The sequence below is a fragment of the Lepus europaeus genome, chromosome 1, assembly GCF_033115175.1.
Source record: "Lepus europaeus isolate LE1 chromosome 1, mLepTim1.pri, whole genome shotgun sequence".
Taxonomy (NCBI): Eukaryota; Metazoa; Chordata; class Mammalia; order Lagomorpha; family Leporidae; genus Lepus; species Lepus europaeus.
In genome coordinates, this window is record NC_084827.1 from 81802289 (window position 1) to 81822080 (window position 19792).

At 34.8% G+C, this 19792-nt stretch overlaps 1 protein-coding gene across 1 annotated transcript in view; it reads right to left on the reverse strand.

Annotated features, from left to right (window-relative positions):
* The window catches only part of LRP1B (LDL receptor related protein 1B), a 2136850-nt gene that overhangs the window by 610192 nt on the left and 1506866 nt on the right, over positions 1 to 19792 (reverse strand). Inside the window, exons 33-35 of the mRNA XM_062186250.1 lie at positions 12255 to 12395; positions 3527 to 3652; positions 1853 to 1984 (exon numbers count right to left, since the gene is read on the reverse strand). Coding sequence (XP_062042234.1) covers positions 1853 to 1984; positions 3527 to 3652; positions 12255 to 12395 — 399 coding nt within the window. The remainder of the gene's footprint in view (positions 1 to 1852; positions 1985 to 3526; positions 3653 to 12254; positions 12396 to 19792) is intronic.

The window sequence follows — 19792 nt, forward strand, 5'->3', positions numbered from 1 at the left end:
CAGAATCCGGCACTCCAACCGGGACTAGAACCCAGAGTGCCGGCACTACAGGTGGAGGATTAGCCTAGTGAGCCACAGCGCCAGGTCTAGAAATATAATTTTAAAATATAGTAGGTACAATATGATCATAAAATTCTAACCAAAGGAAGTAAATTCTACTCACAAATATCAACTTAGGTTAAAAAGTCAATTTATGATATTAATAATTTGGGGGCATATTGAAAGTGACATTCTTTGCAAATAAAATCAATTTCAAACATGGATTATGATATGAAACTTAACAATATGAAATGAAACAGCAATATAAAGGTTCAGAGAGTGAATTTATCTTATCAATAAGTAGTTTTCTCTTAAGGAAGCATATTTACTTATCAGGGTATTTGGAACAAAAAATTTATTTCAGTATTTCTACCTCATGGAAATTTATCAAATATTTTGAAAAACCATTATAGAGTCTTAGAAAAGAGTCAAATACATGGTACCACATAAACAAAGGATTATATACTTAGTAAAAATAAAAACACATATACGTAAAATATTTTGAGAAGTTAAAGTTTTTTTTTAGTTTTGCATGTGTTAAATCCTATAAAATAAAATTGTAAAGAATGACATGCATTTACCCAACAGGCAGGGGAGCTTGTTACTGTCGAGTAATATGACTTTCATGAATAATGAGGTTTGACCAATGTTCCATCAAAAATCACACTGTTATTTTTATAAAATTAACACATTATCAATAAAATATTATTTTTATCTGTACTCCTTTTGAGTAATACCCTTTACAAAGTGTGAGAAGTTTATTTCTATGTAATTTCAAACATTTATTGCAAAATAATGTACTTAGGTTATTTTTCAACTATTTGTGAAGATCCCCAGTAAGTCAATGATTTTAGCCAATAATTTTATTAGCACAAGATTTTTAATAAGATGCTAGTGTTGTATTGGAGGTAAAATAAACTTACTAACAAAAGCCCACATGCTGATGCTTAAGGATTATTTTCATAATGTAAGGATCTTTTTTTAATATTATAAATCAAAGAGTTATTGGCATTTTAAACTTAGATAAAAGTCAGTCTTTAAAAATAAAAAAAAAAACACTGGGAACATTCATGTAACTGTTGAATACCAAAACATTAACTTAAAAAAACATACAGTTAAGATTAGAAGCAAAGAGGTTTTTTTCTGAAAAGTTTAAATCCTCAAGTATAGAATAATAAATGTATTAGATCTGTATGCTTCATATTTGGGTTATGCCTGAATTTTTCAATTAGCATGGAGAAATTTATTTACTTCAATAAATGCAGCAGTGTCTACAGTTAGCTCCCAATTATTCATTTACATTAGCCATACAAAATGTTAGTGTCCAACTTGCCTTTTTTCATTGTGTGCTAAAATACAGGAGAGGAAAAATCTTTCTTTAAAATTAAACACATTCTATTAAAATAATTTTGAAAACACTGTAACATATATAATTTTTCCATTGTTTGGATTTAATTTGCCACTGTCTATATTAGAATGTATTTCAAGCAATATTATGTTTCAAGTACATAGTAGGTCAGGATATTTCATATAATTCTGCAACTAGATAAAAATAGGCAATCACCTAAAAAAGGAAAAATGAAGAAATCAAATGCTAGCCATGGCATGTTAACACACCTGCAATTCAGAGGCTAAACTTTATAAAAATTATTGATTTAGAACATTTTGTAATAAGTTTAAAAATCTATCTCTAATTTGTTTCCTTATTTCTCATCTTGACTATCAAAGTACAGAAAGAAGGGTTATATTTCCACCTTATTTAATAAGGCAAGTGAATACTTCATACATAAGTTATGAAAAAAAAGCAATTTACCTGCATGGAAATCTATTCCCACAGCAAATGAAGTTCCAGATATAGGCATCAAAGCATCCATTTTGTCACTTGGCTCAAGAGGTATTCCTCTTATTCCTTCATGAACAGAGTACATTAAAAATGATTCTATACCTAAATTAGAAGGAAATCCCAAAATAAAAATTTTAAATGAAAATAATTTCATTTATATTATCTTTATTATTGCATATTTAAAATGTTTCTTAGCTTATTTTTTAATTGTACGCTATACTTCCTGACTAGTTGAAAGGTTAGTAAATTCATGGTTCTCAAACTGAATAAGCATCCTAATCTCTTGGAGGATTTCATAAAACATTACTGGGTCCCATTCCAAGAGGTCTGACCATTTAAATTTCTAAAAAGTTCCCAGCTGATGATGTTACTACAGGTATGGGAATATTACTTTCATAAGCCATTTGGTAAATAATTATAGTAAACCCCCCTACCTTCAAAACTAAAATTCATTCTCTCTTACCTAAAATGCAAACATTTGTTCACTGGTATATGAAATAAACTTGATTTTAGACAGTTTTGTCACTGCTATTTTTCTAACACACATTCAGATTTCTTAAGGGATATTCAGATTTATTAAATCCATTTGACCACTAAAAATATCAAATGTGCTTAATTTTTGTTATTCATATCTTGTTTTAACAGCCATTTTGCTGGTAAATAGCTATTTGCTATTCATATCTTATTTTATCAGAATATTGTCCTTAAATAAGGACACAAATATAAGCACCCTACCAGAAACCATGTTGATGTTTATGAATTTTGCTAATATATTACAGAATGTTTATGTACATAATTCATTGTTACACCAGGATGTCTATATTTAAATGTTTCTACCATTTCCTAGTGATGTGTCTTTGCAAGTTGCTTTATATCTCCATGCCCCAGTTTCTTCATCAAGAAAACTGGAAATACTGTAGACTTACTTCACAGAGTTATGAAACTTACACTAATCAATACGTGCACGGTGCTTTTAACAGTGCCTGACATATAAGTCTCATATGAATATTTGATTTAAAATAAATGACAATGTTTATGTATATACATACATATATACATGATTTCCCAAATAAGACTGGAGCACTTTAAGATAAAATTAACTGCTCATCACTGGATATAAAAGATCATTCTAAAACCAAAGTTCTTTGAAACTTATAGAACTTGATGCTATCAAACAAGAGATCAGAAGACAGAGTTCTTAGGTAGGAGGTGTTTTTTAGTGTTCTTTCTTAGTTATGTACATCCAAGACTGCACATTCATTGTGACATTTACTCCAAAATGGTTGAAAGATAGTAATTATAATGAAATATAAATGGTACACTGATGCCAGTCAATCAGCCACTGCTTTTTACTTCAATGTTTGAGTATTCAAGAAAAGGTAACTTCTAGTGGATTTGGTTAAAGGCATGACAATAAGCCTCAGTTGCTAAAAATTAAAAACTTTACAAGGAAAATATTTTAAATTTATTAGCTACATTTTAAGTCCTACACATACCCGATTAAATCATATACTACTATCCTAATAGCAAGTTAATTCTGTTTTTTTCATATTTTCAATTGACTTTGGTTGGCCAAAACCTGCATAGTATACAATGATGTTTGAAATAAATGCAACAAAGCTAAGGCTTTGCATTGACTCATACCTTGACATGACATGCGATTCTTTTGGAGATAGTACCCCACTGTACACATGCAAGTCCTTGTAATTTCAGATGTTGGTAAACAAAGCTGAGAACATCCACCATTGTTTAATTGGCAGGAATTGCTACCTGCATACAAAGACAGCAAAAAATATGAGCTCAGAAGTAATTAAAAATAAAACTTTATTCAGTATCAATAATTTGAACAGATATTTATGACAATTTCTAAATGCAACTGTTTCATATAGATTTGTATCACATTCTATCCTCTCAAATAATTTGAAATAGCAAATTGTTGTTGAATGTTGCCCTTCCAGAGAAGTAAACAGAGATGAATGAAAAGAATCATAGTTCTAAAAAGGAAAAGAAAATTAGTTTGTCATGAATACTATCAAAGATAGTTGAAATACTTTAATACAAAAAGGAAACAAGAAATCTTTCTTAGCTTCTAAATTTCCACCCTATAGTTATTTCCTTGGATGTAATATATTATCAAATTATGTACATACATATTAAATTATATTTCTAACTAAATCAATTCAAAGATAATTTCACTAAAAGAAAGATATGTATGCACATACACATACATACATGTTTTTTTTTAAAGCAATGGAAGGTATTTTCCCATTCCTGGGAATATAATTCTGCCTACATATGTTAAAAACACACCCTTAGGTCTTTTAACTAATAGACATGTTAATCTTCTTATTCCTATATAACAACAATGACAAATATTAGATAATCACAGATAGGCATTCTATAAAGATTCCACATTGAAAGGCCAAATGTGCTAATTAGTGTGGGTAGCATGAAGTTAAGTAATTTACAGTCTTATCCACAAAGTTCATTAAAGTTCTCATTTTTATTATACTTTTATTATTCTGGGATATGCAATGCCATTTACTGGATGTTCAAGCTCTGATACAAAGTATAGTAAATCCAGTAAAAATTACAAAATATGATGAAAGCTATATATCAATGTTCTATGGAAAATTCAAACTAGCAATGCAGCTCATTATTTCTTATCTTCTGAACTCAAGGTAGTCTGATGGGATTTAATTGTTCAATCGAAACTGTCATGAACTCTGTCAAAGCATGAAATATTCACAACCAGGAGATTTCTCATCAGGAGATCTACCACATTCTCTGCTCATTTCCTTTTGTTACAGTTAGGTCAATACTGAACTCTGTCTTATAGAACCGGAACTTAAGAAAGGATTACGCCTAATCATCTATGTAACTACTGAAGAGTAATTGATTCATTTTCCCTTTTCCCAAGATGACTTAGAATATTAAGATGAAATTTTAGATCTCTCATTTTTAAATAATGACTAAGTATTTGTAATAATTCTATACTGATTATGTACATATTGCATTTAACAGAAATAGTGTGAATGTACACTAACACTTATATCCATAAAGATACAGGTTTAGATATAGATTTGTTTTCACTACCATGATAGAATGAAGTGCTGAAAAGACACTTATAGGTGACAATTAATAATAAAATTTTAAAAATGCAGCACGGAAAGGAGAAATAGAGAACTAAAGAAATAAATATTAATAACTGATAATACAGAAATATGAACAATCACTAGGAACTACTATGAACCAATATATACCAACAAATTGGTAAACCCAGAAGAAATGGATACATTTATGGAAACAGAACTTAGCAAAATTGAATCATTAAGACAGAATGTCTGAATCACTTTAAGTAACACTCTGATCTTAATATCAGCCCTTAAGGCTTCCAGGTCTGGCTGAAAAGCCCATGAAAGCATTTCAGGCATGGAAAGCCAAGACACTGGCAAAAAATGACCTACACGAAGTATTTCTGTGAATGAGGCCCCAGTGGAAAGAAGTGGCCATCAAAGAAGGATGTACTTTTCTCTAAAGGGAAGAGAGCACTTCCACACTGCTTGTGAACTTGTCTAAATACTGATAGGGTTTGTGGATTCAAAAGGCTTCCATAGCCTAGGCAGCTCATGTTGGGAGCCTTGGGTGGTCACTGACATCATAAATCAGAGTGTTAATTGTTAAATTTACAACAAGAGTCACTGTGCACTAACTTCCCATGCAGGACCTCTGTCCTCAATAAGTTGTACTGAGAGTTAATGGTAAAACCAGTTCTCAAACAGTTTTGTGTGTGTATGTGTGTGCAAATTGTTAAAAAATCTTTACTTAGTATAGAGTTGGTACTGTGTGTACAAAGTTAATTGAAAATGAATCTTAATGGAGAATTGTTGGGCACTGCCTAAAATCTCCATTACAATATGGAGACTGGCAGGGTTATATGGCTGCTGCGGTTAAGCTACATAAGATCAGACCACTGGCAGGGATAGGTCTCCGCTTTGGTTCCAGACATGTGGACAGAGCATGATCCCTATACTTTGCTTAAGATGCCCCTGTGCGTGGTCCACCCAAGCCTGCATGACCTTTTTGCTGATTGGCTCCCCTAATGCACATGTCTTTGGTAAGCTTTATAAGCCTGTACACTTCCTCAATAAAGTAGTTCCTGCTTCAACAGAACTCACGGGTGCTTATGGTATGTTCATCACCTGTCAACCTTACCTCTCTCGTTCGCCTTGTCGGGGAGTGTCTGTACTGTTCCTTGCTGGTCAGGGGCCAGCCTAGGGCTTGAGACCCTGACATAAAATAGGAATGGTAAGGGGAGAAGGAGGGGGAGAAGTCCTGGGAAGGCTGATATGGTGGGAAGAATAACTATATTCCTAAAATAACTTACGATAGTTGTATTCCTTAAAAAATTAAAAAAGAAAAATTTAAAAGAAAAACAGAATGTCTGAACAGAACAACAAACAAGGATGAAACTGAGTCAGTTATAAAGAGTCTTCCAGCAAAGAAAACCAAGACCAGATGGCTTCACTGTTGAATTCTACCAAATGTTGAAGAAGAATTAACACCAATTCTTCTCCAACTATTCAAAATAATTTAAAGAGAGGAACATCCTTCTCAATTCCTTCTGTAAAGGCAGCATTACTCTAATTTTAAAACCAAATAAGGATACCACGACAACAATAAAGAGAACTATAGATCAAAATCCTTGATGAAAAAAGATGCAGAGCTGGCGTCGTGGCTCAACAGGCTAATCCTCCGCCTTGCGGCGCCGGCACACCGGGTTCTAGTCCTGGTTGGGGCGCCGGATTCTATCCCGGTTGCCCCTCTTCCAGGCCAGCTCTCTGCTATGGCCCAGGAAGGCAGTGGAGGATGGCCCAAGTGCTTGGGCCCTGCACCCGCATGGGAGACCAGGAGAAGCACCTGGCTCCTGGCTTCGGATCAGCACGATGCGCCGGCCACAGCGGCCATTGGAGGGTGAACCAATGGCAAAAAGGAAGACCTTTCTCCCTGTCTCTCTCTCTCACTATCCACTCTGCCTGTCAAAAAAAAAAAAGACGCAAAAATCCTCAACAAAATATTTGATAATTACATTCAACAACATGTCAGAAAGATCATCTACCCTGACCAAGTCAGACTTATCTCATGGATGCAGAGATGATTCAACATACTCAAGTCTAAAAAGATGATATATCACACCAACAGAATAAGGATAAAAGCCATTATTATCTCAATAAATACAAAGAAAGAATTTGATAAAATACAAAATCCTTCCAGGACAAAAATTTTAAGCAAATTATGTGTAAAAGGAACATGCCTCAACATAATAAAGGCTATATATGACAAGCCCATAGACAATATGTTATTGAATGGGGAAATGCTGGAAATATTTTCACCAAGATCTGGAACCAGGCATGATGTCTTCTCTTGTCACTCTTATTCAAAAAATAATTCTGCTTTCGCCACAGCCATTAGGTAACAGAAAAAAATAAAGGATATACAAGTTGGAAATGGGAAAGTCAAATTATCTCTGTTTGTAGGTGACAGGATTATATATATATATTATATATATATATATATATATATATATATATATAGGGAAACTATAAGAATCCTCTAAGTGACTATTATAGCTGATAAAAGAATTCAACAGAGCTTCAGGATAGAAAATCAGCATGCCAAAATCAGTACCATTTTGGGCCCATTACCATATGCCCAGTGCCTGTCCTTGTTGCTTTACTTCTGATCTAGCTTCCTGTTGATGCACCTGGGAAAGCAACAGAAGATGGCCCAACTGTTTCAGCCCCTGCAACCATGTGGAAGACCCAGAATAATCTCCTGGTTTTAGCCTGGCCTAGCCCTAGCTGTGTGGCCTTTTGGGAAGTAAACCATCAGATGGAAGATCTCTCTCTCTCCTCTGTGTCTCTTCCTCTCTCCCTTGCCCCCCCCCCTTTCTCTTCAACTCTTTCAAATAAATAAATGAATATTAAAAAAAAAATAGTAGTATGGTCAATACTTGGCATAGTGTGTAAAGCCACCACCTACAGCACCAGAATCCCATATGGGGGCCAGTTCAAGTCCCAGCTGCTCCACTTCATATCTAGTTGCCGGCTAATGTGCCTGGGAAAGCAGCAGAAGATGGCATACACCCATGTGGGAGACCCAGAGGAAGGTCATGGCACCTGGCTTTGGCCCAGCCCCAGCCATTGTGGTGATTTGGAGCATGAACCAGCAGATGGAAGATTTCTCTCTCTCTCTCTCTCTCTCTCTAACTCTGCCTTTCAAATAATAAATCTAACAAAAAAAATCGGTAGCATTTGTTTCCATCAATAATGATCTTGCAAAGAACTTATTTTTTAAAAAGATGTATTTATTTATTTGAAAGTCAGAGTCACACACAGCGAGAAGGAGAAGCAGAGAGAGAGAGACAGTTCTTCCATTTGCTGGTTCACTCCCCAGTTGACCACAATGGCTGGAGCTGAGCTGATCCGAAGTCAGGAGCCAGGAGCTTCCTCCAGGTTTCTCACGCGGGTGCAGGGGCCAAAAAATTTGGGCCATCTTCTACTGCTTTCTCAGGCCATAGCAGAGAGCTAGTACAAAAGTGGAGCAGCCAGCAAACGAACCAGCGTCCATATAGGATGCTGGCACTTCGGGCAGTTGCCTTACCTCCTACGCCATGGCACCAGCCCCAGAAAGAATTTATAAGAACAATTCCATTCACAGTAGTTACAAAAAAATTACATACTGTTAGTAAAATTAACCAAGAATGTAAAAGACCTCAACAATAGAAATTATGCAACACATATGAAATACACAAAGGCACAAAAAAAAATGAGAAAATGTCCCATGTTCATGTACTGGAAGAATTAATATTATGAAAATCTCCATGCTACTTAAAGCAGTTTAATGATTCCATGCGATTCCCATCAAAATGCCAATGACATTACTCACAGAATGAGAAAAACAATCATATAGAAACACAAAAGACCCTGAAGAACCAAAGCAATCTTGAACAATAAAAAACAGCCAAAGTCATCACAATGCCAGATATCAAGACTTACTACAGGCCTATTATAACAAAGGAAGCATGGTACTGGAATGATAATAGAAATACAAACCAATGCTGGCAATGACATGAAGAAAATGTAATGGTAACATACTGTTGATGGGAATGCAAATTGGTACAACCACTATGGAAACCCATATAGAGATTCCTCAAAAAAAGTAAAATTGAACTACAATATGACCTAGCTATCTCATTTCTGTAACTATATCCAAAGGAAATTTAGTCAGCTTTTGAAAGAGATATACACACTCACATGTTGGTTGCAGCTGAATTGACAATAGCAAAAATATGGAATTAACTTTGATGTTCATCAACTGATAATTAAATAAAAAAATACGGTATACAGACATGATGGTATATTACTGAGTTATAAAAAAGAATGGAATCCTAACACATGCAACAAAATTGATGGAACTAGAGATTATTATGCTAAGTTAAAAAGCCAGTTAGTGCCAGAACTCTGTAGCAGTATGTTAAGCCTCTGCCTGTGGCACTGGTTCAAGTTCTGGCTGCTCTAATATGGATCCAGTTCCCTGCTAATGCACCTGGGAAAGCTGCAGAAGACAGCCTAAGTGCTTGGCTCCTGCTCCCGTGTGGGAGACCTAGAAGAAGCTCCTGGCTTCTGGCTTTGGATTGGCCCAGCTCCGGTCATTGTAGCCATTTGTGGAGTGAATTATCAGATGGAAGACCTCTCTCTCCCTTTGTCTGTAATTCTACATCTCAAATAAATCAATCTTAAAAAAAATCTAGTCACAGGATGATAAATTCTAGATGTTTTCTCTCATATCTTTAAGTTAATATAGAGTATAACAATATAGATATTATATTTGACATAGAGATGTTATAAATGTTACCATCACTGAATTATAACCTCTAAATAATAATATCAACTTTTGCCCTCACTATATTATTCTTATCACGAATTCCAGCTTATATGATACCAATATCCCTGGTTTCAAGAAAAATAGTATATGTGTGCATATATATACACATATACATACAATGTTTACATATGAAAAAAATATGAAAAATGCTAGAAATTATTTCTAAAAATAAATAAATAATAATAAATAAAAACTGGAAAAACAAATAATGAAAAATCTATTAGGAAAGAAAATGAAATGTTATAAATAAGAAAGAACAAAAGTTTCTATAGCCTTGATGAGATCAAAAATACGTGAAAAGTAATAGAAAAATAACCTTCTGATATTCTGGGACTGTATATTTTTAACATAATTGCAAAATATTTTGCAATACATTTTGATAAATAAGAATAAATATATTAACAATTACATTGTACATTAACAACACACATTTAATGTAATGTTTGCTCAGTATCTAAGAGGAAATTAATAGGGAAGATTACACTAAAAGTAATAACAAAATGAGTCATTATCAATAAATACGTTTTCCTAGTAAACACAAAAAGTAAGAATATATAATTATTTCTGCATTGATTATCTTTAAAGTTATAAATACTACCATGGCTTAATATTTTGTAATGATATTGATGTTCAAACATCATGCCACAAATCACAGAGGAGCTAGAAAGTCTACTTGACTAACGAGAAGTCTCAACTCTCCAGTGATCTGTGTCAAAAATGATAAATGAAGTGGCTAATTGTACTTTGAAATCCAAGGAGGTAGTAATGTTAACACCTTAAATAGTCCTAAATTGCTCATATTTCATACTAATGAAGCTTTTAAGCTACCTGCAGTGACTCTGTTAATGGGATTGTCTTTAATACAGATGCTTTTATCAGCAAACTCTTCTAGGATAAATGGTATTTTTCCTGCATTTTAAACTTAAGTCATATTATACCATTGATTTGTAAGTGCTTGAGGTCCTTGCAAGTTTAGTAACAGTGTTACAGTGTATAGACCACCCAACTGTACTTACAGGATACTACCTTTAAAAGATAAGGGAAATCTTACTAACATAAGCAAATTGTACCAATAAGGAACTAAAATTTTCCTCCCAGAAATTTCATCAGGGCTATTTCTAGAAATAAAATTGATATACCAGTTTATATTTTCCAAATAAAGTATATGCTTCTCCACATTTTGGGAAGTTTTTTAAATGTCCTTTTAAGAAATCAATCATCCCCCCCCCCCCACCTTCTGTCCTATTTTCTAATGTTGTGTTCAGAGATATTCTCTGCAGTTTAGACTATTCACTGAGATTTATAATAGTACTGTTTTTATATTTAACAAATTATTCTATTTAAATGCATGAAAATGTCTTGATATTTTATTTATTGAATCAGTACTTTAATCTAAGTTACATAATCTGTTCCCTATGACTTGGATACCAGTAAAATTATTTATTTTGATATAGCAAATTGTTCATTACTGAATTCTATGGATTTCACACCAAAATATGGCCCAGATCTGTACAGGGAAGGCAAGTGGACATGGCTTCAATTCTGTCCTTGAAGTGCTGGCAAGGCTCTCAAATGATGGCCAAATAATTTCTGCTGGCTGAATGGCTGTCACCTGTTGTGAGAAATAGTGATTCCCTTGGTTCTCTGTTCTTCCTACTCTTTTCTGCTTTACTTTACATGTCTTAAATCCTTCAGATGAAAATCCCTTTCTTAGTGTCCAAAAAACTTCCTGAAAATTTTCCAAAGAAGGAAAGTATATGAAGCTAAAGATTTTAATAGTAGAGGATAAAGTGAGAAAGTATAACACAGAAATGATTTTTTTTTTTTTTAGTTTTCTGCTAATGTCATGGATCATGAAGCAAAAACTAATGAAAGGCTAGCAGGTGTGGGGCTGCACTGGCTGACATCTCTAATACCATGGCCATTTGAGCAATGTGACAAATCCACCTATGTAAACCATCTGTTATTCTTCTCACTCCATGTCACTGTATACCATTTAGACAAGCAAAAACAAACAAAAAAGCAAAATGTTTAGAGCTAAACAATGTAGTTCCTTTGGATATGAAAGCTTTATGTCAACATAGTCCCGTTGATACCCCCTAGGTCATTCATTTGATGGGCTTAATTATATTGTACATGTAGTGGCTTTTTTGAAGGGGGATTAACTTTCTTAATCATATCTTTTAGTTAGAATTGTTTAAAGTCTTTCTGAAAATCTGACAAATTCTCTGATAATGTTTTCAAAGTTCATTATGCACTCATGTTCAAAGCATTTCACCTGCAGTTTTAACCTGTATTTTTCTTTTTAAAATATATTTATTAGAAGCATGAATGGGAAATTTCTACTGTTGAATTGAGAAAAATAATGCAAGAAATAGAATATTATATATTTAAAAAGAGATACAAATTCATTATAGTGACTTACCTTGCTGTGCTTCTTTATCATACACTTTCATGTGAACAACCCCAGAAGTCTTATTCCGTAGGATCGTAGGGTTTCTTCCATCTCTTTTGTTGCAGGTTCCCAGCTGAGCTAAGTTTTGGTCTGCCCACCACAGCTTCTTATCTATAAAAATGAAAGGATGTTTTGAAGGAAAGTAATCATCTTGCTAAATAATAATAAACAGCTATTATCAAATACTCTTTGATTTCTTTCACTGTATTTTCAAAGTATTTCTAAGGGAAACAAGTAATTTTTACTTTTTAAACTGAAAGCTACAGTGACATTTCATGATTTATATTTTCCTTCTACCACCCTGGTTACGGATTCTTCACTTCAACTTTTCTTTTTCTTCAAATACAATATGCAATATGATATTATGTGTCACATAATATATAAATACTATATAAATTAAAGCATATTTCAAATGTCAAAAAAACATGTATTGTTATTCACACACTTAAACATTACCAAAATAATTTTGTACTATATTTGTAAATAAATGGCAAACTCCAATAAGGCATCTTTTTTTTTATATATATATACTTGAAAGGCAGAGCAATAGACAAACAGAGACAGAAAGAGATATTTTATGTGTTGATTTGCTCCCCAAGTGCACAAAGGAGTCACAGACAGGCCAGGCAGAGGGCAGGAGGCAGGAAAATCATTCAGTTCTCCCATGTAGGTTGTTGGAGCCAAGCCCCGTCACCTGTTGCCTCCCTGGATGCATTAGCAGGAAGTTGGATCAGAAACAGAATAGCTCAGATTCAAACTGGCCCTCAGTATGGGATGTAGTCATCCAAGTTTCATCCACTGTGCCACAACCTGTTCCTCAACAAAATATCTAAACTTCAATTACAAAAATATATATATATATATATTGTTCTCCAATTTTATGTTTGCTAAATGGGTAAACTTTCAATCATCCATGCTCTCATACTGGCTACTTCACAATTAGAGTAGCTTCTATTTCTTGCATCATTGGCCCATTTTCTTCAAAATTTTGTTAATTCATACAGTTACTTTGTATTGAGTGTTCATTTGACATTTAGATACCCTTCCATGTGCTGCAGATAAAATACAGAGTTCTGACCCTCAGGAAGCTAGTATTCTAGTGAAAATTACACATTTATTACTATATTATTTTAAGTTGTCATCATGAAACTCTAAGGACACTATTATCATTCCTATTTCATAGATGCAGTATCTGAGAATTGCAGGAATTTAATAACAGTCAAGTTTGCATATTCAGGTCTTCTTATTTCCAAAACTTGTGTTCCTTCTAAGACTCCAACACCATACATCATATTTAAGGCAAAGTAATAATTTAAAATGAAAAGAATAATCAACAATAATCACCTCTTCCACTTCACTCGATTTTGTGTGATATAAGAAACTAAATATTGCAGAGAGATTGATTCATTTAATGTCCACAGCAATTCTAGAAGTACTATTATGAAACAATTTTGCAGTTAAGAACACTGAGACAAAGAGAGATTGCATCGTTTTTCCCAGACTGTAGATTGATTCGTGGTCAGGTTATGGATAAAAACTGACTTAAGATTTCATGGTGTTAATCTCTTTTACGTATGGATGGAATTTAGTCTTCCCTCTCTTAACATAAATAGTGTTATGATGGAGGAATTGAGTAGCCCATTTCTTTACAGTTTAATTTATACCCATGAATTGGCATACAAACATAGAGGTTCCCTGTGAATAAAAGAAGTGCAGACTTTGCTTCACTCAAATGATCAAATGTATTAAAGATTTATAGCATAATATATTGAATCAATCATATGATGTTTTCTTTAGAATTTCTCCCACTATACCATTTCTCTGGAAATATAGAAACATAAAATAAACTTAGGAGCACATAAACAGTATGTAAACAGTACTTTGGGGATGATATTAGGAAAATGAAGAAACAGGAAGGGAAAATTGCAGTCAAGAACGTGATAAGAGAAGGTATAAAGAAATGGAAACTACCCTTCCTACTGAACTCCATGACTTTGATTTCAACCTGTGAATAACAGAATGGAAGTAAAAAGTAAAATGATGAAGTAAAGATATTTTTATAAGGTTCAGCATTGTAACATAGTCGGTAATACCTCAACCTACAACATCAGCATCCCATATGGGTGTCAGTTCATGGGTTCATGTTCTGACTGCTCCACTTCTGATCCAGTTCCCTGCTAACAGCCTGAGAAAAACAGAGGAAAATGGCCCATGTGCTTGTGACCCTGCATCCACCTGGGAGACCTGCAAGAAGCTCCTAGCTCATGACTCCAGCCTGGCACAGCCCTGGTTGTTACAATCATCTGGGGGAGTGAATCAGTGGATAGAAGATGTCTCCCTCTCCCTGACTCACCCTCTCTCTCTCTCCCCCTTTCTCTCTCTCTCTCTCTTTAATATTGACTTTCAGATAAACAAATCATGTCCCAGCTGTTCCTCTAACAATGCAGCTCTCTGCTTATGCCTGGGAAAGCAGTAGAAGATGGACCAAGTGCTTGCACCCCTGCACCTGTTTGGGAGACTTGGAGAAGCTCTTGGCTCCTGGCATCAGATCAGCCCAGCTCCAGCATTTGAAGCCATTTGGAAAAGCAATGGATCAAAGAATGTTCTGTCTCTCCCTCTCTCTGCGTGTAACTCTGTCTCACAAATAAACAAAATCTTTTTAAAAAGAGAAATGTTTTATATTATAAAAAATAGAGAGACCAAGAAACAGAATATATGAAAGAAAAGGAAAAAATACATAGAATATCAGTCTCAAAATTCCAACAGTCAGTAACACCAAACCAGATGAAAGAAATCACTGGATCCTCTTCTATCTTGTATGCACAGGGAACAAATACTTAAATACTTTAATTCACCAATAGAAATTAACTCTTGTGTGCATAGCTTTTGACATTCTATAAGACAAAATGGAAAGTACTTTTAAATCATTTCTGCTGCCTCTCAAAGTGTACCTGGATGGAACATATTTAAGAAATGGCTTGAGTTGTAAGAAGAACTAGCTATTTTTTTATACAACACATATTTTTCTTTTGAAAAATGATTGGCAGACAATCCATGGCTATTCATAGGTATTTGACCAACATTTTCCTAAAGATGAATGAAAGAAGCTTGTCATGTCAAGAAAAACAAGTGAGAGAACTTGTTTCCAATGATACAATTTAAGCTTTCAGGTGGAAAACAGAGTGTCAGAAAACTTGTATTCAATATCATCAGTTTGAAAATTCCCTAATATTTAATATTTTTGTGAGTGACATTCTAATTATGATAGTCATTATCATATTATTATTATATTATTATTCTAATTATGATAGTCATAAATATAATTCTTTATGAGCTATGATGAAATATGTCAACATTTGAAAAAATGTATATAACATAAGAAACCGGTATTTTCTGAATGGCCAATGCATGGTGAACCAAAATTATATTTGCATAAATGAGCAAATCATAGTTACAGCTAAGTCAATAATTTCAAGAGATACTTAAAATGTAATCCATAGCAGTGAAACTAACACTTTCAGATGTGATGATTTTGAACAGCCCTTGCCTTGACTGTCCAGGAACAATATTTATCTTGCTTATTTTTGTTCTTTTCTTTTTTTCTTCATACTAATCAGTGAACTCTCTACTTGCTGTAGAGTTATTTTTATGAGTAAAAAAATTAACTGAAAATTGATTTCTGAAAATAATAAGAATGAGGAAGGAGAGGAAGGAAGAAGAAAGGTGGGAGTATGGGTGGGAGGGAGGTAAGGGGGGAAGAATCTTCATGTTCCCAAATCTGTATCTATTAAATGCATGAAGTTGTATTCCTTAAACAAATTTTTTAAATCCCAAAAAAATTCACAATATGGTTGCTTCAGTTAACTTTTATAAACTATCAGTTGCATTTTTGTGTCATTTAAAGAACACATTCATGACCATCTAAAAAAAGCTATTAAAATAATCCTTTCCTTTTCTTCTTGTATGTACTCCAACCCACACAACATCTGCTAAGCTAGATGTAAGAATCTAGCTGGATTTTTATTAAGTAAGACATGAAGGAAATTTACATGATTTAAACATTGCCTCCTGCTTGGTCATTTTGCTCAAGATAACTCTGACTATTTGGGGTCTTTTGTAGTCCCATACAAATTTTAATAGTGATTTTTCTAGTTCAGTAAACATATCTTTGGGATTTTAATAGGTATTGGGTTGAATCTGTAATCCACTTTGAATAGCATGCATATTTTGATGATAATGATTCTTTCAATCCATGAACATGGGATGTCTTCCCATTTTTCTGTGTTCCCTTCAATTTCTTTTATTAATACAGTTTTTGTTGAGAGGAGATCTTTCACTTGTGGTTAAAATTTATTCCTAAGTATTTTATTTTTGTAAAATGGGACTGCTTCCTTGAATTTTTTCAGATGTTTCATTTTGGACATATAAAGATGCTACTGATTTTTGAACATTAACTTTATATCCTACAAACTTGCTGAATTCATCCATTAGTTCTAATACCTTGTTGGTGGAGTCTTTGGGATTTTCTATATATAAGATCACATCATCTGTAACAGTAACAATTTAACTTACTTTCTTTTGATTTGGACACCCTTTAGTCTTTTCTCTAGGCTAATTACTCTAACTAATAATTTCAGTACTGTGCTGAATAAAATTTGTTGAAAGTGAACATAAGGGCCAGTGCCATGGCTCACTAGGCTAATCCTCCGCCTGTGGTACCAGCAACCCAGGTTCTAGTCCCGGTTGGGGCACCAGTCCTGTCCTGGTTGCTCCTCTTCCAGTCCAGCTCTCTGCTGTGGCCCGGGAGTGCAGTGGAGGATGGCCCAAGTGCTTGGGCCCTAAACCCGCATGGGAGACCAGGAGGAAGCACCTGGCTCCTGGCTTTGGATAGGCGCAGCGCGCCGGCCGTAGAAACTACTTGGGGAGTGAATCAATGGAAAAAGGAAGACCTTTCTCTGTCTGTCTCTCTCTCTCTCACTAACTCTGCCTGTCGGAAAAAAAAAAAAAAAAAAGTGAACATAAGGACTTAAACAACTTAAAAGCCAAAAAAAGAAATAACCCAATTTCAGAAAAGGCAGCATGGGGCTAGCATTGTGGCACGGTGGGATAAGATGCCACTTATGATGCCAGAATCCCATATCAGACTTGTGGCTTGAGTTCTGGCTGCTCTGCTTTCAATCCTGCTCCCTGCAAATGTGCCTGGGAAGGCAGCAGAATATGGCCCAAATACAGATGGCTAATCATCACGAAAGTGAAAATCAAAAGCACAATGAGATATCATCTCAATCTAACAAGATTGGATTTTAACAAGACACGAAAAGACAATTATGTGTTAGAGAGGTTGTGGAGAAAAGGGAACCTGTGCACACTGTTGATGATAATGAAAATTCATACAGCCATTGTGGGGAAACACTATAGATTTTTCTCAAAAAACTAAAAAAGAACTACCATATTATTCTGGGTATATATGTACAAGGGGAATGAAATCAGTCTGTTGAAGAGACATCTACACTCCAATGTTTATTTTAATGTTATTCTCAAGAGCCAAGAAATGGAAACAACCTATGTGTCTCTCCACTGATGAATAAATAAAGAAAACATGGTCCATATACACAATTAAATACTACTTGGACATTAAATAAAGGATGCAATTGTCATTTCCAACAATGTGGATGGAACTGGAGGCCACTAGGTTAAGTGAAGTAGTCAAGCTTAGAAGAAAAATATTGTGTGATCTCACTCTTGTGTGGAACCTAAGACATCTCACAGAAGTTAAAAGTATAAGACTAGAGAAGTAAGAGGGGAAGTAGGATTGAGGAAATATTAACTGGTGGATACTAGGTTATAGCTGTACAGGAGTAAGAAGTTCTGGGGTTCTATTGCACAGTAGAGTGAAAATACATAGTGCTAAATTACTGAAAATACCAAAGGAAAGATTTTTGGATATTTTCACTATAAAAATATTAAATGTTTGAATATTCTTTGAACTTTGCACAATGTACACAAGTAATGAAACATCACATCACATGGTACCCCATAAATGTGTAGAATTCTTATGTGTCTCTTTCTGTTAAAAATTATTATTAAGGAAACGGAAACTGGAAACCATTATACTTAATGAAATAAGCTAGTCACAAAATACAAATACCACGGGATCTCTCTGATCTGTGGTAACTGATAGAGTACCTAAAATGTAATCTACAGGAGTGAAACTGTCACTTTGAGATGCATTGATTTTGAACAGCCCTTGCCTTGAATGTCAAGGAACAATTTTTCTGTTTGTCTATTTAGTTTAGTTATTTTTTTCCTGCTAATTGATGGACTCTCTACTTAGTGCTGGGTTGATTTTATGAGTATAAAAAATAGCTGAAAATTGATCTCTGTAAAAAAATAAGAATGGGAAAGGAAGAGGGAGGAGGAAGAAAGATGGGAGTATGGGTGGGAGGGATGGGGGGATGAATCATCATATCCCCAAATCTGTATATATTAATTGCATGAAGTTGTAATCCTTAAATAAAATAAAATTTTTAAAGTATTTTTAAAAGTCTCCATGTGCCACAAAATTTACTTATAAACATATAGTATTTATGTCATTGCAAGTGAATTAATACATTTTTGTCCCATTTCCTCAAATTTAATTTCTAGTATTGATGTCATCAAACATATACCACATTAACCAACCAGTGTTATGAGACCATGGATAAAGTTGCTGTCTATGACACTGGCATTCCACAAGGGCATCAGTTCTAATCCTGATTGCTCCACTTCCAATCCACATCCCTATTAATGTGCCTGGGAAAACAGCAGAGATCAGTCCAAGTACTTGGGCCCCTGCACTCAAGTGAGAGACCTGGAATACGTTTGAGGTTCCTGGCTTTAGTCTCTGGCCATCCACAGGCCACCACTGCAGCAACTGGTGAGAGAACCGATGGATGGAAGACTTTTCTCTCTGTCTCTCCCTCTCTGTATTTTTAACCTATCAGGGAATTACGAAGGAGAAGAAGTTGCACTCTAAGCTGCCCTGCTGGCCTAACCGCAGACTGTTGTTACAACTATGTAACCCTTCTACTAGGACTATGGGGCCTAGGAGGGTGACATTGCTATGACTACAAGACCCTGGGAGGGCAGCACAGGGGTGGGGTTTCCCTTCAAAAACTGTACATAAGGTACATAAGTGGACCTCAGACCCTGTAAAGCAGAGGTTGCTCAGCCTCTCTCCCTGATCCGTAGTGCCTTGTGCCTGCAGGAGTTTGTCTGAGCAGTCTCTCCCTCTAGATGCCATAATAAAGGTGTATACCTGAGTCTTCTCAGTCTCCTTTGTTGAACCCGTTGTTGGCTTCCTGGCCAGTTGCTGACGATCGAGAAGCGGACAGTTGGAGCCCGAACAGGGACATGACTGAAGCAATGGAAGGAGCCATGCCCTTGAGAAGACTATAGAAGGATGAGTAGCGGTGGTTGAAAAAGACCACGATGGGTGGGATGTCCCAGTCTAAAGAGTATAAGAAGGC